The following is a 23504-nucleotide window of genomic DNA, read 5'->3' on the forward strand; positions in this document are numbered from 1 at the left end:
AAGTTTGAATAGCTAGAAAAAATTTGGTACAGAGGCATGACTATTAGATGTTTACCTGCTATTCATTTTAAGTCAGAAAACTGATGGCTTACATTAGAAAAGGAAAAAGAAAATTTCTTAGAGTGTATTATTTTATAATGAAAGAATTTACCTTGGCAAGCTGGGACTGGAACATCCCATGAGTAATAACCATACGGAGACTTCTTGCATACAGCAGTACTTTTCCCAATGAGCCGAAAACCTCGATCGCAAGCCCAGCGAACCATACTGTTGAGCTGTCCACCTGTCTGACTGACAATGAAACCATGTGGAGGGGACTCTGGAGTACTACAGTAGAGAGCTTTAAACACAAATATTGAATAAATAAAAGATGCATTTAGAATCCAGATGACAATCCTTGACAAACTGTTGTTGAATTTAGTGGGCATCTGATAACAAGCTGAGAAAACATCAATGAAAGCTGTATTTTGTATCCTGATCGTGCATCCATCAAGCAATTTCACTAGGTATAGAGATGGTAGAACAGAATTTTATAAGGGCTTCAGGTTTTAGTAGCTTCAGAGGAAATATAGTGATAGCTCACCTCTCTAACTGCTGGGTTTTTTTCACCATCTTCTTTCTTAAACCATGTAAGCTACAGAATTTTAGTTCATGATTAAATTCATTGCAATCGTATAAATTTCAGTAGTACACAATTTGTTTTTAAGAAGGAAACATCAAGGCTATTCTGCACTTAAATATTTTCAAATAATTTTTTCCTTCTTGTCCTAAATAAGTTATTTCTTTCAACTTCTGTGACATAATGAGATGAACTAGCAAATCTAAAATAGATTTTAATCATGTTTATGTGTATCAGCACAAATCCATGGTAAAAACACTGAATCTGCTTATTGCTACCTTGCCAAAAGAGTTGATCAGAAAGGACTTAAAACCTTGTAGACATTTTAAGATAAATGTTGTTTGTTTAAGAGTTTAACTTGGTCTCTGACTGTTTTGGTTCAAGGACAAGCAAAGACTGGTTAGCAAAGATAGCCATTTTCCCATTTTGTAAGAAAGAAAATTAAGTTGGAAGTTTGTTTCCAAGTTCTTCCTTCATGCTTTGAAGAAATGTCAGTAACTATGGGTATCTATTTTCTTAGGCAAATAGAAAAGTGCTGCTTCACTTGCTCTTTAAACCTTTCCATGTCCTATGACTTACTTCAGGTCAATGGTTTTCTCAAGCAAAGGCTTCCTTGGATCAGGATGTTGTCATGTGGCTGTTTATTTAGTCTTTATTAAAGCAAGCAGCAGAATGAGAAGCACTGCCCTGTCTCTCAGAGTACATACTATGACAATACTTTCTTCCTTATATTAAATTGCTCCTGCCTTATGCTCTTGGAATAACCAGAGATACAGACACCTCTACTTCTTTAGTGTATAGAAAATATACTGGTATTTTCTGAGTGGTATAGATCACTAGTAAATATTTCCTGTCTACCTCTCAATAGTTCTTTTGCTGCCAGTAGGGAAAGAGTTTTAAGAACTTTCTCTTCTTTCTCTTTTACTAGATTTAACAGGTACTACAAGCAATGATAATAGGTATCATATAATATTTTGTGTCTAGCCAACAGTGAATTTTATCTAGCTATACAACAAACATTTTACCTCTGAGAAAACTGTCTTCTCCTAAAGGGAAAGATGACACTGATACTGTTTTACAGACTGTTGTGAGCCTAATTATTTTTCTGCGATAGTGAAGTAGCCAAAAATTGAGAAAGGAAAAACAAAAAAATCACAGCAGAAAGAAGAATTTTTTATTTATTCTCTACTGCTTTCTCCACTTCATAAAGTGAAATTATTTTATGCCAATAACTTCTCTAGTATCTATAGACACTATCCCCAGTACCTTTCTTTCTGTGTATTTCATGGTTTTGTTCATGATAAAATCAAATATAGATTTTGTCTAATTGCTATAAATTGCAACTGATCTACTTAAGCTTGATTAATTAATATTATTATCCTGTAAAAATGGATATTATATAATAACTCTATAATATCAATTATATAAAAATCAATCTTTGTTAAGTATCATCTTCACGCACTATTCATAACTAAGTTCATTTGAATTATAACACACACGGTGTTGGCTTATTTGACACACTAATTGATCTCATCTAATACGGTTTGCTGCTTCTGTTGAACCTTAAATTAAAAAAAGAGTTCAATCCTTCAGGGTCTCACATTTTTCCACCTTATGGCTGCTCACTCTTGTCTTGTTCCCACTTCTTTCTTCGTCCCACTAAAACTGTTAACGATGAATTGCATAAAGATCCAGTATGAAGAACAGAGCGCAAATAAATGATGGGAGGGAGAAGCAGAAAGCTGCTTCTTTCACCTTTAGTACTGGCTTATGCCATTTTAAAGTCGCATGAAACTTTTGTTTAAATCTCTTCAGAGCATGTGTTTCATATATCTTAGGATGTATAGGGGTTTTTTCCTCACAAGATCAGTATCATCAGGTTCATTTATAAAACAGACTGGGTTTCCCTTCAGTCTGGGCAAAGGAAAGGAAAACGTAATGTTTACGTTACCCTTTTCACATAAATAAATATGTTCCATATTGACATTTTATACACATTAAAGAAAGTCACATACCTATATATCTTATCCTGAAACCTTTCTTATTGGTGCCATGATCTGCTGACCACCGGAGAAATACTTCATGGCCATTGCTGGTTATGTTTAGAGAAGACGAATAGTCCCCACTGAGAGAAATGAGCAATGGGCTATGACTATTTGGTCCTTGATAAAAGGAAGAAAAAAAAGGAGTTACAAAATTAAAAACCCCCAATTCATTATATGCATACAATTAATATACATATAAAATATCTTCCAAGCAAATGGTAAATTAATCTGAATTAAAAATGGAAGTTGACATTGCATGTTATACACTAGAGAGTACGTATTTGTTCAGAAACAAAATTATTTCTAAACATAACTAATGCAGTACAATTTTGAAACACAGTAATGCAACAGGGTTTTTTAGCACAACAAATCCAAATAATTGCGTATTTAAGATTTTTTATGCTGACAAATTATGATATGCATAAACAATACTGACTACACAGATGCAAAGTAAAATACGAGTATAGAGAAAAAGTATCATCTGAAGTTGTGCATCCTATAGTTACCATCAAACACTTCAAGTATATCAAATTCCTTTTCTGTCTGGAAGAATTCGAAGAACATGCTGATATTATAACCCTTTTCCACAGTAATGGTCCATGCACACATCTGGAGATTTGGGTAGCTGTCAGGATATCCAGGGCTCAGTATCACTCCTGTTGAATCCAGACGCATTTCATTGGCTGGACAGAGCACTGTGATAAAGAAAGATTGGTAAAATATCTAAAGCCCACTGTTTCTGACATATGCGATTGGCAAGATTTTCCTGAGTTTAAAAGAAAGTCTGACATCATTTTAGAAACAAAGTCAGTTAGTAGAAAACAAATCTAAAGTAATATTTATCTTGAAAATAAGCCCTGCAACCCTCAGAAGTTATCAATTCATAACACTTTTCTTCTTTCATTCTCTAGAAGATAACCTATTCTTGTAGGCTGTCCTTAAGCACTAAAATGTTGCATTGTTCAAAAAGAGAACCATAGACTTTTTTTCCTCCCTCACATTACTAGCACTGTGAGCAATAATCACAGCATCACAGAATCACAGAATGTTAGGGGTTGGAAGGGACCTCGAAAGATCATCTAGTCCAACCCCGCTGCGAGCAGGACCACCAAGAGCAGATCACACAGGAATGCATCCAGGCAGGTTTTGAATGTCTCCAAAGAAGGAGACTCCACACCCCTCTGGGCAGCCTGTTCCAGTGCTCTGTCACCCTCACACTGAAAAAGTTTTTCCTTATGTTAATGTGGAACCTCCTATGCTCCAGCTTGGACCCATTGCCCCTTGTCCTATCATTGGACAACACAGAGAAGAGCCCGGCTCCATCCTCCTGACACTCTCCCTTTATGTATTTATAAACATTAATGAGGTCACCCCTCAGTCTCCTCCAAGCTAAAGAGACCCAGCTCCCTCAGCCTTTCATCATGAGGAAGATGTTCCACCCCCTTCATCATCTTTGTGGCTCTGCGCTGGACTCTTTCAAGCAATTCCAGGTAAAGTCTTGCACTGAAAGGAAAACTTGAAGACACTGTGATTTTTGATTGTCAGATTCTAAATAGAGAATAGTCAATCTCTCCCACAAACTGTGTGAAGCACCATCTAAATTTCGTGATCCCCAGTCAAGTTCCAAGAACATTGATGTACCTACAGACAATGTAAGCACTATTCAGACATGATGCCTTTGGTCTATAAATGACACACTTCAGGCTGACAGTTTGTTGCTCAATGAGACTAATTAGACAAGAAAATTACTCGTGCTTGTCCAACTACCCAGTTTTTAGATCCACAGAAACCTCAGAAAATTATAGGCTATTGCCTTTATATGCAACAAAAAACACTCAAAATTCTATTTTTTCCTTCACCACTCCTAATGCAGTCCTATTTATTTCCTATCTCTTACATAAAGAAGCAGCAAAGCAGAGTTCTTAAAATCAAAGCCTATGACTAGTAGTCAAGACGTTGGGTTATAATCCTGAATGAGCTAGAGAATCTCAGGGTGACTTTGGACAATTCATCTAATTGCTCCTCCTTTTAAAAACAGGTACAACAGTTCACCACATGACAAATATGTTCTGAGGAAATAAAGATCAAAATAGGAGGAAAAAATAGGCAATTTCTGCCCCACTTGAAAGTAAAAATCCAAACATCACCCTGAGAGAGGTATATATGTATATATATTTATTTTAATTCCATATTCCTCATCATCCTTCAGTACTTTGCTAAGCATAATGGACATGTAACTATGTCCTATATGTTATGTGCATATTGAATCTATATCTACAAACCACTTCCTTTTAATTAAATATGTTTATGAGAGATTTTTGGTTATACGTTCACATTTTTAATGAACTTTCAAGTTCAGACAACTGGATATTTTCCTCCTTCTAGTGTAGAGACAGACTATTTCATCGATGAGTAGATGTAAGCCAGTTGAAGAAGAAATAATAAAAATCTGAAGTTCTTAATTCCTGACAGTCTTTTTCCCAAATTTAACTCTAGGAAATAAGGAAAGGAACATGCTTTACCCTTTTCTCTAAAACATTGCTGGGTGAGGCTAGACCCCACAACATGAGAGGGTTTCCTGCAAGGATAAAAGATGACCCCTGCTCCATCCCTGCTGATTTCTTCAGCAGGTATTGCACACCATACATTCACTTTATTCTCAAGAATTATTTTTTCTTATACTCCACCTCATATTCTGAAGTTATTAGTCTTCCACTTACAGCTGTGCTGGAAAATACATAGCAGCTTTGGATATTCTTAATTGTTATAGTTTCAGGAGGGATAGAGGATGCTATCAGGATAAATGTTACTTTGTAAATAAGTTATCACCACTATTTAAAGCAGCTGCTGAAATTGAGCAGAATAGTGTTTGAAAGTATGATGAAGAGGATTGATTTTGAATTTATCTGGATTCAGTAGGTCTACACAGAATAACAATCTCATTAATTAAAAATATTTTATATTATTACATTATTGGAACTTTTTTCAAGAACTGGTTTTACTTCATGATATATGAAAATCTGCCTATAGTTTATTCAGAACTGAACATTTCTAAACAGGAGCCTTAAAATCTGTTTTTTTTATGTTCACAACTAACACTTACATAAAAATGAGTTAATACTGAGCCATTACAAGTCACCCAAGAACATAATAGCATCTTAGATTTCTCAAGTATGCTGAAAATAATGTTGGCTTATTAAATACAAAAATCAGATTTTTATGGGGAAAAAGTCATTGGACTATGAAGAGAGATAGAGAACACAGAAAAGCAAAGAAAGAGAGAGGAAAAGAATAATCATGTTCATAAACAAAAATCATAAGAATCATAGAATGCTTTGGGTTGGAAGGCATCTTTGAAGATTATCTAGTCCAACCACCTGCCAAGGGCAGGGACATCTTTCACTAGATCAGGTTGCTCAAAGCTCGATCCAACCAGACCTTGAAAAACAGAAAGGAATCTGTACATATATTTTAAAATATTCATCTCTCACTTTCAAAATTAATATCTAATTGCTAAATTTAAAGAGCTGTTTCCCATGATCTGTGTTTTTCTCAATTAATCAAGAAGAGATTGAATGTAACACCTCCACTCCACATGAGAAAACTCATACGGTTAGAATCTGGCCGCCAAACTAAAGTGCTGGGACAGTGCTTTATCTCAAGCAAGTGAAAGAACTGATCCTCTCAAGCTTTTTACGTATATACTTATATTTAAACACATAGAGAGGTGCAGCAGGAAGGCGGGAAGAGCATCATAGTAATTTGGCTGAACTAGTTTATTTATAGCTAGTTTTGCTGTCTCCATATGATTCTGCTTTGCAAACTGTCCTCAGTTTCAGGATCTCCAGGTAAACATCCCTCAGGAATCTTATAGAGAGCTTAAAGAATTATTTCTATATAATGTATTCTCTTGGGAATCGGGTAGCTAAGTTTGTTATGAATCTGAGCTAAAGTAGCTGAGATAAAGCTGAGAATCAGCATTAAAGAATTTTCCCAGCGTCCTCTAATTATGATGCAAAATATGGTTTTAATCTTCTTACTCTGAAGCTTTCATTTTATCCTGAAGGTAGAAGCTAATTTCAAGGAAAATTAAGGGCAAAGTTATATGCTGAATACGGAAAACACTCTATTTTAACAAAAGAAGATGATAGGCATTGGCATAAGCTTGTGGAAGTTAGCAATTATTTTCTCATCTACAGAAGGAAATCTTCCAGGATTTTAATAAACGCTTATCCAGCTGATACACATCAGAGAAAAATAGAAAAAAAGGCAACATAGTTTTGAATAGTACTAAATGTGGTGTAAACTAACCTGTAAAAATCAAAATCACCAAATAAAATCTTAAATAGATTTTGCTTCAATATTTTCTCCTAGGGATACCTCATTATCAACTACTATATCTTTGTCCCAATACATTAAATTACAAACTAAAACACTGTGGTTTAAGTTCTGTTCAGCAGCACTCTTCAGATACAATAAATAAACGAATGTTGAATAAATGGAATTAATAAATTAATGGGTATTAATTTATTTCAAGTTAAAAACTGAAGCAAAATTCAATCAAAACTCACTTAACACCAGCTAAAATGTGTAATGTATGCACAAAGTTAAGGCAACAGAAGTCAGCACTATGAAGTCTAACAATAAACATATGCTCTTCCTGAAAAGAATTAGTAAATTAATACAAGTATGAACCAACAGAAGAGTTGAGTTTTTTCCTTGGGAGTGACTCTTATGTAATGTGTTATAGACTGCACAGTTAATGTATGGTAGCTTTTACATAAACCAGTGTAGTATACTAAACCCACGAAAGATATAAATTTTAGGTATATACACTTGCTGCCTCCAGTTTATTCTAGGTGGCCAGTTTGAATGGTAATTTAAACGTGGTTTAAGTAATTTATTTGATTTTTTTTTTTTTAAGTTTGAGTCTACTAACTCTAAAGATTATGTTAATTTCCTTCAGCTTTAGACTGAACGATAAGAGTACTGATTTAATATTTAGTATTTGATCCAATATTTAGCATTTATATGGGACAGAGGAAAGATTAACTGTGGTAACTGAAGTCATCATTCCTGACGTTTTGTCTTGGCTCTTGCAATGAATATAAATATGCCTTCAGCAACATGTGCTGAGAGAGTGCCTCAGGATCAGCATGTATGTCTCTGTTTGTCCTATCTATTATCACATTATTTTAACATTTAAAGCAGTGCCTGGAGGTTACTAGGGTTTTCCATCCAGTAAATGCTATGAGCTTGCTAAGTTAGGATTTTAATTTAAACTGGGGTGTTTGAAGCTATTCCTAGACACAACTGTACCTAAAATAAATGCATGGATTTTCAGAAATTATCAGTGTTAAAGTTCTTATAAAACTCACAACTCAAGATCACTTTGCGTTTTTAGGAACTCGACTGCCACAAATTATTTTAACTTTTGTATAATTTTGTGCATAAAACCAGGGGAAAATATTTTATTCAGCAGTAGTAGTTGACCCTTCCAGTTTTCAGGAAAAGGGTATATTTATAAGACAGCAATTTTTCAACTCTCAGCTGAAAACTGAGTTGAACATTGTAATCATAATTAAGTTTTAAAAATTAGTATACTAATGTTTAAATTTGTAACAACTAAATTGTGCACCAGTTTGAAACTTCAGAAATTACTAAGAAACAGTCAAATATTAAAGCTTTACTTGTAAAAGTAGTAGATTTATTTGCAGTTACTTTACTGCTTCCAAATAAATCTTTCATCATGAGTGTTTTATAGCTACACTGATTAATTAAAATTACTGGGCAAAAAAAACAACCCACCAACATGTGATTGGTAGAAAACCCAGATGACAGTATATTTAATTTAATGCAAATGTAAATCAACGGCTTTTACTATGACTGTTTTGGGAAAGTATTTAAATCTCGCAGTAGATGTTAGAATATTAAACTCTAGAGTAGACAGATGATGAAGGAATAGCACAACTACTAGCAGGATTCAAAATGTCTTTTGTTTACGTAATTTGTACTTTTATAAGGCTGTGGTTTTCTCCTCAAAATGTCTTATCATACATGTTTATAACTGTATGTCTTTATTGATCTTTCTTGAAATAAATGGAAGAATTGGTTAAGAAACCATAAACATGTGCCCACTACTGAAACTTTAAGAGACTATATTTTTAAAAATAAGTCATGTGCAAGGTTTATCACCATTAGCTCCCTAATTGATTCAGTATGAAAGAAAATTCTCGCATTTTCTTCAAAAATGATGGAAAAAGTCTATTCTAGCATAACACATCAAATGTCAGCTTAATAAAGACTGGTTTAAACTGTAACGTTAATGTTTGGCAGGATTGTAATCTTGTTTCAACCTTAACAATGAGGTAGTGTGTATCTCTCTATTCACAGTGTTCAATAGAAGGAGGAAAACATGAACACACAGAGGTGCACACACACACACATACAGAAAACCTATTCTTTAGAATACACTGAATAAAAATGGAAGCACTTGTAGTGATATTGTTCACCGAAATTCGTGCTATGTTAATTTACCATTTTTAACAATTTCCATATAAATTCTCATCCTATTATGTTCTAGAAAAAATGAAATAATCTCATTATTTATTAAATTTAGAATCCCTCAAAAAAAAAAAGGTAAAATTATTTTCATGAAGTGCAACAGCAGTCCTTTAAACTCACCAACTTCATTAAAACATTACTAACTGTTTTGCATTAGTATTTGACACATTCACCAACAGTGATACTGGGAACAGCATAAAAAAGTCTGAAATATTTTCAGTGTGTCATCTTAAGAGCTGGTGGAGGTTATTTAAGGAACCAACATTCAGCTAGTCTGGCAGGAGGGAAAGAAAAAGGAGAAAAAACCTTGACAGGTAGGGGGTGCTCCATCCATCTGAAGCCTTTCACCTAGTCGGCATGTCAGAATCTCATTACCAACCAATGTAAAGCCTGGTTGACACTGGTATCTTATTATGTCTCCTGTTTGGAAAAATAAACAAGACAAAACACAAATACATAAAAGAAACATTAATCAGCAATTACCTGGGACTTTTAGCTTTGAAAACATTATTGATTAATGAAGTTTCTGGCCACCATATATAATGGGCTAAATGACCTTTGTCATAAACAACTTTGATTAGTCTAAGAAATGTGGAAATGAGCATTGTGTTGCACACTATACTGCATCTATCAATGTTTTCCACCACATTATTATTTGGATAGTTTGCTGAGTTGTCTGGGTTTGACTGATGCTGTGTGAACCATATGTCCGCAAAGCTTTAAGCAATATAATTTATTGGATAACCATTATGAAACTAAATACAGAGTTAAGATCAAGTCAGTAAATCATACAATCCTGAGGGGAAAAGAAATAAATAGGAATTGGATTTAGTTGATGATATCTAAATTTGGCATGGTGTGAATAACAAAATGTCATTTTTAATTAAGAAATTAAAAATTAATATAATTTTGTGTACCAATAAATGTAAAATTTTTACATCCCAGCATTTCTCATTGGTTCAGATTACAAAGCAGAAAAGAAAACAACAACAAAAAAATTCTCTTTCTTACCAATGTAGCTAATAAAATATTAGTATGTATTAAAAACAAATTTAAATTTTCTTTGTCATGGTATGAGCAAAACTAGCTTGTCAGACATCTGACATCTGATCATGTAAGTCATATTTTATTGAATGCTGCATAGCTGAGTAATATTATTAACATGTCTTAGAAGGTCTGAATGTCATCCTCTTCTCGGATCCTCCTCATTTTTACAAGTTTGATTTTACTCTTCAGGTCACAAAACTTTAATTCTAATATACCATTGTCTACACGTTTTTTTTGTGGGTTTTGTTTGTTTCAGTAGAATACAATGTTTTACATTAAACATTATGAAAAATGTATTTTAAAATTAAGTCAGTTAGAAAGCAGTTACTGTGTTACCTGTATGTGATCTCTGAAACACAGATGGATTCAGCAAGTACGGGGAAGAGGAGTAACTTAAAAAATTTATTTTCAAACAAAAATCTAACAGGCATGATTTTCATCCTGAAAAGCAAGAAATTTCCCTGCATAGCAGTCCTTTTTTTGAAAAAAATGTTGCTTTTATTTTCTCTTATATTACCTATTTCGAATTCATCATCCTCAGTTAGAATTTCAGCATTTGGTATATTTGTCGGAGGCTGGCAGACCCGGAGCTGGTATGCTATAAACAGGAAAAAAGCACAGCTGACATTTGTATACTTAGACAGCTAACACTACCATGCAAACATAACTGAGTTAATACCCATGTTAACAGGGTAAAAATAAACAGCTATTCATTTACTTGGAAATTTTCAAGAGAATCAAAGGAAAGGAAGCACATAAATATCAGAATTAATAAAAAATTGGAAGTTGCATCCGTGTTCTTATTTATTTAATTTCAGTGACAAAACCCTCTTCAACCTAAGAAGCTTTAGGTGGGTGCAAATTTTCTCACTTAAGTGATCTTATCTGAAAAACAAAGATTTTTTTGTATTGTCCAAATGTTTTGTTTGGTTTAGTTTTTTTACAATACATTATTACTGCTGAAACTCTTCCACTTTTGAAACTTTGCAATAAAAAAAAGTTTTAGAATCCAAAAGATTCTACAGAGATGCAGCACAACTGATGGACAGAAACATGTTTGAATGTGAAATTTCCTAGGAAATAAATAGTTGTGGAGCACATCTCACCTGCAGATAAGGTCAGAGAATAACTTTCAAACTTCTCATTTGAAGTCTCGCATGAAATAATTTTCTGAGTTTTAACACTTGTATGCAACAGCCATGCAAAATAATTAAGTGAAACAAATGATAGGAAAGACAAGTAGGAAGAGTATGTAGAAGCTATATAGCTTTATTTTTTTACAGAGAACCTATGAGAATAGGCCTGTGTTTGGGTACAGAAGAAATTCCCTTCAATCTGAATGCAATTAGGATGGAAATCTAACCAAAGAAATCACACTGAAGTATTTAAACTGACAGCGTAGTCTTCCATGTTTTAAGATGTACACTCAGGTCGACCAATGGGTCAGGTATTCCTGGCTTTCACTGCTATTACATTTTCATATAGCATTGGTTTATAGCATCACTTATTAACATGGAAACATCATCTACTTAAGGCAGATGAAGATTTAGCTTAAGTGGCACATATCTTTTTACTTCCTGATCCACTAGTAATCAAATTGGCAAACTTTTGTCAATCACAAAATTTATGATTTTATCCAGGTAAGATCTTTTGTTGCTGCTGTCATCCATATCTGGCATCTTCCTATTCCACTCCTTTCTGTTGATCATATAATGAAGAGCAAATTAAATCAGTGAGTCAGAAAGCTAACATCATGCCTTAAAATAAAATTATTTAAAATAAAACATACCAAACAAACATGGAAGAGCTGTGTTATTTGCATTTTTTTTAAAAGAAACAACAATACAAAATCACCAACATAGTTAAAAATTTGATTCATTAAAAAAATCATATCATTTATCTCAAGTCTCTCATTTAGAGGTATCATTCATTTTAATCCACAAATTATCTATTTTAAATAAATTTGACTACTCTTACTGCCTTGACTTTACTGCTATAAATTTTATGTAGCTGATGTGAAGGATCACAGATCTAAGGATACTGAGAGATCTATTTATCTTGACAACATCAATCCAAAAACTGGTTTAAGTTTCTTCATGAATAATCCTTTGTGCTGTTCAGTTTGCATCTTTATTACACATTAGAGCCCACACTTGTGGAATGACAATTTCCACAATAGCAAAAGTAACAAGTACAAGGAGATTACGTTATTCAGAGACAATTTATGACTAGGTATGAGCATTTATACATGTGTTTGGTCATATACTGATATATTCATATATGAAAATACATATCAATTCATATATTGATGAGCACAAAGGGTCAGTTTGTCCTTCACAAACTGCTACATGCAATTTAGATGTCTGGATTTGGAATGAAAATTCTGACTCCTCTTTGCCTAATCCTACTGGAGTCTATACTCCATAATCAATTCCAGTGCTGTTCCTGCTGTTTCTCTCATTGTGGAATTTAGGTCTTTTGTTTGTTTGTTTTGCTTTAAAGTTCCTTTAATCTCCCCACTTCTGTCTATCTCTATTCACCTTGGTCTTTACTAAATCAAAAAGAATGTTTTCTAGTCCCAAAATCTGACCAGGATCCAGAAAACAGACTGTAGTCTCCCCTTGTTTCCAGGAATAGTCAGTCCAACAGACATTCACAGAGCACCTAAAAACACCCTTGCTTCAGAATCCATTTCCTTGTAATGACAGGAAGGTAAGAGAATACTTAGCCACAGAAGGTTTGAATGACTACAAAAAGAGGTAGAATTTGGTGCATTAATACTTATACATTTACATTCAGTCAGTATTTCATTCAAGGAAGGTTAATGTAAATGACATAATATAGTTCACTATCGCTGAAATCTGTAGAACAAAATATTCAAGTATCTATGAGAAATTTAGTAACACCACCACCTTGAACTGTAGCTTCATGACGTTACCTTCTTTGCTCATGTCTCTACAGTGCATTGTTTTATTGCTTGACTACCAGTAAATTTAATATCTGGCCAAGAAAATTGCTTGTTTTCATCATTCATATTAGACTTTCATATGTTTGCATTACCCTAGTGATGGTCACTCGTACAAATAGCAACTTTTAGTAGAAAAAGTAATTGCAGTAATTTTTATGAGTTTTCTTCCTGCAGTAATCAGTACAGAGAGTGATAAAGTGCAATTGATCACACTTACCATGGTAACTAAGTACAAAGAAGCCACTGGTAGTAAAGTCACTGTGGAACTTGATCAGAATCTGATTGGAAGTGCTATATACTGATTCTAATGCAGTGTTGCCACTAAATTGTCCAATTTGAGGAGAAGTTTGGTCCGGTCCATCCCTAAGAAAAACAGATCAGAAATTTGGTTTTGCCCAAGCAAATAATTTAATTTCTCCAAATTTTAATATAATGTAGTAAAACTTCTCTAGATTACTCTAAAAGGCATGAGTCATCTAAAAATCAGATAAAACAGACATTAAGGGCTGAAAGCCTTTTGAAATTCTGTATGTGGACTGAAGTATAGCAGGTAGTAGCTTAGAGGACCATCAAAATTTATCAGAAAGCAAGATAATCCATTCAACCACCTTCTGGAAATAATATCCTTATTTTTAAACAAAAATTGCAGCAAGATCAAGATGATAGAATTTTGGTCGTACTTCATCTTCCTGCTACAAACTCTGCTCGTGTTTACTTACCTATGCTTTCAAATGTGGCATCAGAAAATAAATAAATCTAATACTGTTAATCTCCCCAGTCTTTTGAATTTGGTCATTTCTAGGAAATTAAGAGATGAATACTATTTAATGTTTAAAAGACAATGAGTCAATATTGGTTTCACTAAAAATAAAAGCAAAATGCTTATACTCTACTGAATACAAGATTCTACTTGAAATCTGCATGTGGGCATTTATAACTGTGGATTTTATTTATAATTATTATTTTAAGCATGCTACTTTTAGAAATTCTCTAATGTCAGAATTTTTTAACCTAGCTTCCCCCTGCCCCAAATTAAATGTTATAATACTATAATTTATAGTACATATGGACACATAAGAATTAATTTAAAGTTTGTCTTTATGACTAGTTTAGAGTTTTCTGAATCAGTTTCTTGCTGAGAGAGATGTGCCATGCATTTTGTATATACGGTTGTGTCTCTTTGGCTCAGGTAAACATTCATTAAAATGTTGGTAGTTTTAATCAAAACTAAGTATGACATCCAGTTGACTAATTTCTTAAATCTTTGTTCATGTACACTGATCAATATTATTTTATATTATTTATTATGATTTTGATAATACATGTACTGCTTGTAAGATCACTGCTACCTTACGGAAGAATGAAATACTCATTTCAATAGAAAAATTAAATCAAAGTTTATACTAAATAATAGTGGAACTGTACAGAGGACAAAATCATGATGCAAGGGCATTAAATTTTTGTACTCCCTTCCAGAACAGAACCGATGAACATCAAAAGTTTAAATTTCCTAATTTTTACCAGCATGAGATATTTTAACTGAAATTAATTTCAAAATAAAATTATAGATTTTTTTGTTTTAAAATTTTTCAGTAATACATTTGTCCAAATTCTTGTACATTGCCCCTTCCCCTTCTGTTTTATCAGGGAAATAGTATGATTTGAAGAAGGATTTGAATTGTCAAAAAAATGTACTTTTTCCATTGCAAATGGCTATCAAAATTTCTGATCAGTTCTGTAAATAAATATTATCCCAGAAAGGGCATAATCTATTTAATTATATAGCCATCATGTATATAATACAGCTTATACACATATATAAAACATATGTAAGTAACAACATGCATGTTACATACATGAATGGCCTAATAGATGCTTTAATTTCAGAACATTCTCCTAAAAGTGTTGTTAATCTATATAGGATACAAACCATCTAAAATAATCTGCAAAGAACATGTGATGAAATAAAACTGAACCTTGTAATGGTATATACAATTACTTTTACGCAAGGAGTACAACTGAAAGCACATTAAATCACTTGGTAGAAAGGAAGAACCCAATGGAAGAAGCACTAGAAATGGACAGTAGTGTTCTAGTTTGTGTGGGTTGAAATAGCAAAAAGATATCTGTATGCACAGAAAAGCATAATTTAATTCAGGAAAGATTCTGAAGTTCAGCCTAAATTTGGTACACAAAACAAGTGGTGAAGAGTTAAAGGGATTCAAAATTTTATGAGTTTTGTCAGGGCAGTAGTCTGCACACATATTCTGATCAAATTTTGGTTAGACTTTAAGGCAAAGCAATTGAATATGTGGCATTCAGGACAAGACAGTTTGTAGAACACGAGATAAAAAAAAAAAAACAAAAAACCACGAACTGCAGAAATTATCACAAAAGTGTTTAAAGAACTGTTTAATATTTAGGGAAGTAGGAATGAATTCCTAAGTTATTGTGGTGGGTTTGTGTCTGGTGGGGTTTTGGTAGCAGGGGAGGGTGCTGCAGAGGTGGCTCCTATAAGAGGCTTAGAGAAGCTCTCCTGGGTCAATTTTGGACCTGCCTCTGGCCAAGGCCAGACAAATCGATGCCTCTGAGAATAATTCTATTTAAGAGTGGGGAAACCTGTTATGGAGGTTCATTGGTTTTGAGTTTTTGTGTCTGCTTGAGAGCTGAAGAGAGTAGGATATGAGAGAGCCAGCCCTGCGGACACCCGGGTCAGTGAGGCAGGAGAGGGGGAGCTGTGCCGGGGCAGAGGTTCCCCTGCGGCCCGCGGTGGGGTGGCGGCTGAGCCCCTGCAGCCCCTGGAGCCCAGCGGTGGCCCAGAGGTCGCCCTGCAGCCCGCGGAGGAGCCCAGGCCGGAGGAGCAGGGACCGGGCCCGGAGCAGCCGCGACTGCGGCCGCGCTGGAGCCGCCCGTGGGTGGGAGGGCGGCAGCCCCGGGAGGGACCCGCGCTGGGGGGTTCTGGGGAGCTGCGGCCCCGCGGGAAGGACTCGCGTTGGGGCCGTTCCTGGAGGGCTGTCTGCCGGGAGAGGGACCCCGCGGTGGGGCAGGGGAGGGCTGCGAGGGCCTCTCTCCCTGAGGGGGAAGGAGCAGCGGAGACATCTTGTGCCGGACGGACTGTGACCCCCATTCCCTGCCCCCCTTACCCTGCCACGGGATAAGAGGTAGCAGAGCTGAGCCCGGGGGGACCGGAGGGGTGGGAGGAAGATGCTGGTATCCCCAAGTTGAGTCTGTCTTTTGCTCGTGACCATAACTGGTGTGTGAGCACTCCGTGTCCTGAGTCTCAACCCTTGACCCTTTTGGTTGTATTTTTCCCATCTCCACCCCACCGAGGATGGGGTAGGGGTGAGTGAGCGGCTGTGTGGTGCTACATTGCTGGCCAGGTGGGCTTAAACTACAACAATTGTATGAATTTACGTGAATCCAAATTAGATTTCTGTGCAACAGAAACATAAAATGACTAATTAATATTCCAAACTGCCTCTTATTATTTTAGACTACTCAGACTACAAGACTACTCTCTCAATTTGTGGATTTTCAATCTGCAGATTCAATAATCAGTGGATTATTGTTTTAGGCAAGCTTCCTTAAGGTCTTAGCCACTGTTGAAATGTCTAGGAGACTCACTGGTAACAGTTAAAGATCACTATTGGAACTGTTACACATAGTTACAGCCTCCTACCTTTACCAAATTTGCAAATAAGAAAAATTGGGGCTTCATTATCTGAAAAGATCCATGATAGATATGGATTCAGGTATATAGAGAATATAATTTGTTTACAGCTATCGTTACCACAATGGTTTTTGTCATAGCTGAATACAAGCAGAGTCTCTCCTGTTACATCCTCTTTAACAGTTTGAAAGAAGCCAACTTTTAAGAAAGGAAGAAAATGTTACTTTAGTTTCTTGTATTAACACTCTAAAACATTGTAATACACAGAGCTGCAACTGCTTATTATCACTATTTTCTCAAGTATTACTTCTCTTCGTTGTTGATAAGCTGTCATAGCATACTTCTGAATGCTTTTCTTCATTGAGAAACTGAGGGACACTATTATTGTCTTTGAATTCTTAAGACAAGGATTATCAAGCTTCATCTCCAGTGCTATCTGGAGAGAATGGTACTTTGGAAAACATCAATTAGTGCAAATCACTCATTTCCTTTAGACAACATTTCCTTTTGACACTCCAGTGACAAGGGAGAAATCACAAATACACTCTTTTTAATTCATACTTTGATGCATTGTGTCACATGAAGATTAAATAAATGCCAAAATTGGTTTCTTACCAGACAGTTATGAAATCATATATTGGCTCTGTTTGAAGAACTGTGAAATTGATGTAGATTCCATTCCCAGGTGGCACTCTTACAAGCCAGAAGCAGTCTTGAAAGTTTGGATATTCATCAGGGTATCCTGGAGAGTATATGGTGCCATTCATTGCAGTTATATTTCCTCCACAGAGGGCTGTAAAAAAGACATTGTTTTTAAAAAATGTTAGACGCTTCTTGCATTCTTCTTAGATCACATAAAATACATACTTTTAAACACAGTTGATATACTATAACTACATTTTGTAAAACCATTACTGTGCATAGAAAACAGATTTTATTGAGCTTTTTGCAGAGTCAGAAGTCTCTTTTGGCATTACTGGTCAAATCTCAAAGAAAAAAAAGTAATTCTGATGTCATAAATACTATCAGAACTGGAATTAAAGTAAATTTAGTTATTGGGTTAAAGTGTGTCCTGCACAATTGAAAACCACTTTGTTATGGCTTTGTGTAAATGCCAGCTACAAAGTAGCAGAAAAACACATTAATTGCCTTAATTTATTACACCTACAAGAAGGTAGCCAAACAAAATTATCAGGTGAGAGAAAAGATATGCTAACTTGATGGAGGATAGGTGGGGAACAATTAGAGGGGAATCTGAAAAAATGAAAATATTGTGTGCAACAGTATGAATGGCAATTTTGTATTTCCTGAGATAAATTCTGGTAGACAAAAAGTCCTTTCTGTAATTCTGGTTGAAGTGCATTAATTTTAGACATTATGCAGTGCAAGACTGACTATACAGCTTTTGGACTTTCATAACTATGCATTTGAGGAAAACGATTAGTCCAAACTATGTGATTTTCTACATAAATGTTGTAGATGCGTGTTGAATACAACACAACCCTCTTATTAAAGAAGAGAAATTGTGTTATGGAAGCCTAGTTCTGGAAAAGTGAGCAAAGCCTAAATTTTGCTTTATTTTGCATACATTCCTCCCCATTCTACCCCAAATGGGCATGGAATGGCAAACCAGATTTGCTAAAATATGCTTAAGAACCTCTAACCAGAGAACAGGTTGTTGGAAATATAGGTTTGACATACAGGAATTATGCATTGTTTGTATTTAGGTAAAGCACATGTCATGGTTTATGTAAATACTTTGATACTGAACTGCAGGATAAGGTGACTTTCATAGTCACACCTCATCCATTCAGACTGAACAGATAGTATACTGCTTTTCTTCAGCTTTAGCTTCAAAGTCTCAAGGGTTTTTGAGCAGTGCAGACAGAATTGGTTTCGCAGCAGCATCTCAGGGGAGTGTAGATATGTGATTTCTTGGAAAAGGAGAGGGAACAGATTCCAAAAGGATGAAAGTTAGGGAGATGAGTTAAGAAGGATTAGAGTGTTAGGTGGTGCTGAGCACAGGTTAGAGGGATTTTAGGTGCATGAGGATGCAAGGAGAAGAGAATGGAACTGTTTAAACAGGAACCATGTTTAGTGATATTTGATTCAGATTGCTACAAGAAGTCTGAGGCATTAAACAAGCCTTAGTATATGCTGCCTTCCAGTAAAGATATTAGAGAAAATACAAATTTAAAACACACTGTACATTTCTGGCACTAGCATATACAGAAAAGCCCACTTCATTTTAATGCTTTTGAACATAAGGCTTTTATCTCAAAACAAACCAAGTACAACTAGAAGATACCTAATTATCTTTTTCCTTCAACAATAAAGAAAAAAAACAAACAACCAAAACCTCAAAATATCAGTAGCATATGAAAATGTCAAAAACTTCACCAAAAATACCACAGTAAATACTTGCACAAAACCCCACGTAATTTAAGAAATTTCTCTGGGAGCTGGGTAATTTTCACCGTGTGTAATCATGCCGCACATCACATGTTTTAGTTCTCCATTATCAATTAGGTTGATTGGGTTTTTTTTTAATCTGCTTCTTTTCATATCACATTAAGCAGAAACAAAGAAATTCCAACAACTGTTCAGGAACTTCATCAAAATTGAAACTCAGAACAGCAACATTATTTGGGCATCTTAGAATTTACTAATTAATTTTTTGGTTCCAGTAAGGTAATTCAAAGAAATAGAATCACTTCACTCAGTAAATTATTTGTCTTGATTCTGAGGCATAGAAAATGTGGCTAGAACTAAGTAACAGGGAAAGCTAAGCTGTTTTGCAGTTGGAAACTGTTACTGTTCCCTCAGAATCCAGAAAGCGGGGGTTGAAACTTAAGTGTGATGAATTAACTTCTTCCCCTTTGAAAAGACAGACACTGTAGATGTCACCTCTCTTTAATATAAGGCTTCTCTGTCTGAATTCAATATCTGATATGTCTTAATTTAGTTGCCACACCCCCAGAAATACCTGTGGCTCACTGACTCCAGAAGGAATTTTGAGTCGTGAGGCATCTAATTTAAGTATTTAAAATTAGGTAGATGATTCAGAATACAATGCAAAAATCCAGAAAAAAAGGCAGGGTTTTTTTGTTTTGTTTTGTTTTGTTTTTTTCACCCAGGCAATCCTCTTCATCTTGCTCAGTATTAAGGATTCCAGTCTTAATGCTGAGCTTTTAACATTCAATATAGACAGAAGTTAGGCCATTAACTCAGGTCCTGAATACCTATCCTGAAACTATGGAGGGTCTACATGGCATATGAAGGTGGGCACTCAACAACTTGTACAGGTCCCATCTTTCTGGAAACCTACTTTTAGGCATATAGAGAACTTTAGAAATAATAATTTAATTGCTAAATGTGTTTGGATCTTGTGGCCCCAGGAGTGCAGGATTTTGGGATGACAGTTTTGAATATGAAGTATCTTCACTGTGTCTATGTTTTTCCAGGAACCTAACACTGGTCTCTGACTCTTGCCACAATTGTGACAAACCTGGAGGTCCCAGAATAATTATTTTATATGGAAGAAAATTCAGTCCTCAGTTCCACAAATAGATTTTGTGTTGCACAGCTGTTTCTCAAAGAGATTTCTGTGTTACCAAAACATCCATCCTTGTCTGTTTCAGAGCCTGGTGACTTTGAACGACTGACCTTTGGCCTGCTGCTTAGGTACAGGTTACTTTCAGCATAGCTAGGGATAAGATAAACACCTCTACAGAATCGTCATATACATTCATTCTATCTCCTTCAAATTTCAGCTATGTGAAAGCCACAGTTCCTTGAATCTGCTTACCTGCTGTAAGCATATTGATGTGAAAAAGCGCAAAATGTTAAAAAATATAATTTTTTAAAAATTGCCATTCACAAAAAATACATGGAGAAAGGACTTCAAGAAAGCTTCCTTAGAAAGGAAAGCATTGACTGGACGACAATTACATTTTATGCCACCTTTGACATTCTGACTGATAAGGCAGAACATAAGTGGCCAGAGTTGGGAAATTCAATATTTGAATCCTTTTTCCTCGGTTCAGTGTAGAGCTTTTACTCTGTAGCACCATCTAGATTAAAAAGCAGCACAGATGTCCACACTCCAGACCTTAAGCCTGATCTTCCAAAACCAAACTTGTTATCTCAGATAAGTTTTCAGAGACTTCGTATTTCCATAATACATATCAACTTCTCTGCAAAAATCTTCATGTGCCAAATTGAATATTTAGTCAGTAAAGACTACAACATAAAAAATACAGGTCTCTATAAAATGAAAATATGAAATTATTTCAGTTAACAGTCCTTAGGAAGACTTACAAATAATTAAGTGTTCATAGAGCACCCAGAACATACCTTCACATCTGGGGAGAGGATGATTCCAGTTACGGCTGATGCCATGAAGACAAGTCAGAGCTGAATTTCCAATTAATGTGTAGCCAGGAAAACACTCAAATGAAATAGTTTGTCCCACAGTAAAGTCATTCCCAACAACAAAACCATTACGAAATGGTCGAGGGTCAGGACAGCTTTGTAGCTGGTATGCTGAAATAATAATAATAATGAGTAAAAATAAGTAAAATACTAATTCTTATTACTCAAAAAATAAAAGCTTTTCATTAGAATAAAATTAAAAAATCATGGACATCCCATACATCTTAAGTTCCACCATGACGACAACCAAAATCATTGGTCCTACACCAGGAGAAACATAGTGAAACATTCCCACAGCAATTCTGGAAATATGCATCAAAATTAATTTCCAATTCCACATAATACTACAACAAAAGTTTAAGTGATTTTATGTTCTTTACACTTTCATAATGTGTGTGTGTGTGTGTGTGTGTGTGTGTGTGTGTGTGTGAACGAACAAACAAATTCCAAACACCCAACCCTAAAGGTTTTTGGAACAGAGTCCATGGAGGTAAATATGAGACTAGCCTCTTAACTTTATCTTTTAATTTTAGTAAGTAAAGGAGTATTACACTAGGGAAGAAAAGAGTAGAAAGGAATTTAAACTTCATGTTTTCCCCACTCAGATCTTCAAAAAGACAGGCCACTGACTGGCTCTTTAAGACTACAGATTACTTCCAAGTGCACCCTTAAGTACACTCTACTCAAAATTGATCCAAGCTGCTGACAATGAAAATTAAAAAGGCTGTAGAAGAGCATCTAAACTAGAAGCATGGGGGAAAACTAACAGGTTTAGAAGACTGATATAATGTCATAACAGGGAGGAGGCTAACAACCAACATAGCTCTAAAAAAAGTGCAGGAGAATGACAAACAGCAGAATTACAATAAATAGGAAAAGCAAATCAGGTAGCCTCCACTGCATGTTGAGTGATGTGGTGCTCTTAAGGAACAGAGCAAAGCCAGACTAAGAAGGCCTTTCACACCAATATAGGAGCCTAAACCACAGGAGGTGGGATCTAGAATGCTTGAACCAACCAAGAGCCCTGATATGAAAGGCATGGTATAGAGCAGCAGGATGCAGAGTTGCCAGGCAACCACCTTTCCAAGGCTGAAAGGGCAGACTTCTAGGTGGGAAAGCAGCACTGTTGTTCAGAAATTATGTGAAGTGCCACAGAAGTAAAATAGTACCAGAAAAAAAGAAGCACTATGGAATATTCACAGGTGGAAATTAAAACTCCAGAAATATAAGTGTAGTATTAAGCTGCATCTACAAATGTCTAAACAGGAATATGATACTGTACAGGAAATGTTATGTAAAATTAGGGAAGCTGAAAAAATACAACAGGTAGTAGTAATGGAGTACCCAAATATCCACCTCACCAGGATGACTTGACTAAATAAAATTTTGAATGGAGGAATCAATTGTTCCTTAGAACAAGCAGTTTAAGAGCCTAAACCAAAAGATGTTACTTTAGATTTGGACCATGTTGGCACTCAAGCCTTAGTTCAAGAAGTATTCATGGGAGAGCTGCTCCATAAAAGCAGTCATAATGAGGTTTGATTTTACTGGGAGGGAGCAAGTCAAACAAACCCAGCACAGGAATATTCAATTTTCTGGAAAGGAAATGATACAAAAAAAGAGGTAATGCAGATTGGAATCTGCTAATCGACACTACTTTAAAAGACCAGGTAAAACATGTTCTATAATTCAGAATAAAAACACACTAAAATGGTTCAGAAAAAAATTCCTGGGTGACACCATAGGAAAGTTAAAGAAGATACAACAGGGAAAAGTTTGGCATTTAAATAATGAAAGTCTGCCTTTCCAAAAAGTCATAAAACATAACAGGACAAATTTAAATAGAAAGTAAAGAGAACAAAAATAATTTGAAAAATGTCTTGCGGAATATGTCTCAGCTGATCATAAAAAAATTATTTGACAACATCAGAAGCAAGAAGTCAGCTAGGGAACTGGTGCGACAATTCATTATAAATGAGAAAATGGGGACTTTTATGGATTAGGATGCCATAGGGAGAAAAACTCAATAAATCCTTTGTATCCCTCTTCACTGCTGAAGATGGTGTCGAGATTTCCAAACAAGATACGATGTTTGTATTACATGGGTCTAAGGCACTAGATCAATTTGAAGTAAATACAAACGTACTAAACTAAATA

The 23504-nt window shown here is 35.2% G+C and overlaps 1 protein-coding gene across 3 annotated transcripts in view; it reads right to left on the minus strand.

Moving 5' to 3' along the window:
- CSMD3 (CUB and Sushi multiple domains 3) overlaps positions 1-23504 on the minus strand; it is a 697991-nt gene that overhangs the window by 84541 nt on the left and 589946 nt on the right. For all 3 annotated transcript variants that reach the window (XM_086465685.1, XM_086465684.1, XM_086465682.1), the window contains 8 exons: positions 21270-21458; positions 17529-17706; positions 13461-13606; positions 10793-10873; positions 9535-9648; positions 3171-3359; positions 2635-2781; positions 152-340 (listed from right to left, as the gene is read on the minus strand). In XM_086465685.1, coding sequence (XP_086321811.1) covers positions 152-340; positions 2635-2781; positions 3171-3359; positions 9535-9648; positions 10793-10873; positions 13461-13606; positions 17529-17706; positions 21270-21458 — 1233 coding nt within the window. The remainder of the gene's footprint in view (positions 1-151; positions 341-2634; positions 2782-3170; positions 3360-9534; positions 9649-10792; positions 10874-13460; positions 13607-17528; positions 17707-21269; positions 21459-23504) is intronic.

This window comes from Leptosomus discolor, chromosome 5, assembly GCF_034619465.1.
Source record: "Leptosomus discolor isolate bLepDis1 chromosome 5, bLepDis1.hap2, whole genome shotgun sequence".
NCBI lineage: Eukaryota > Metazoa > Chordata > Aves > Leptosomiformes > Leptosomidae > Leptosomus > Leptosomus discolor.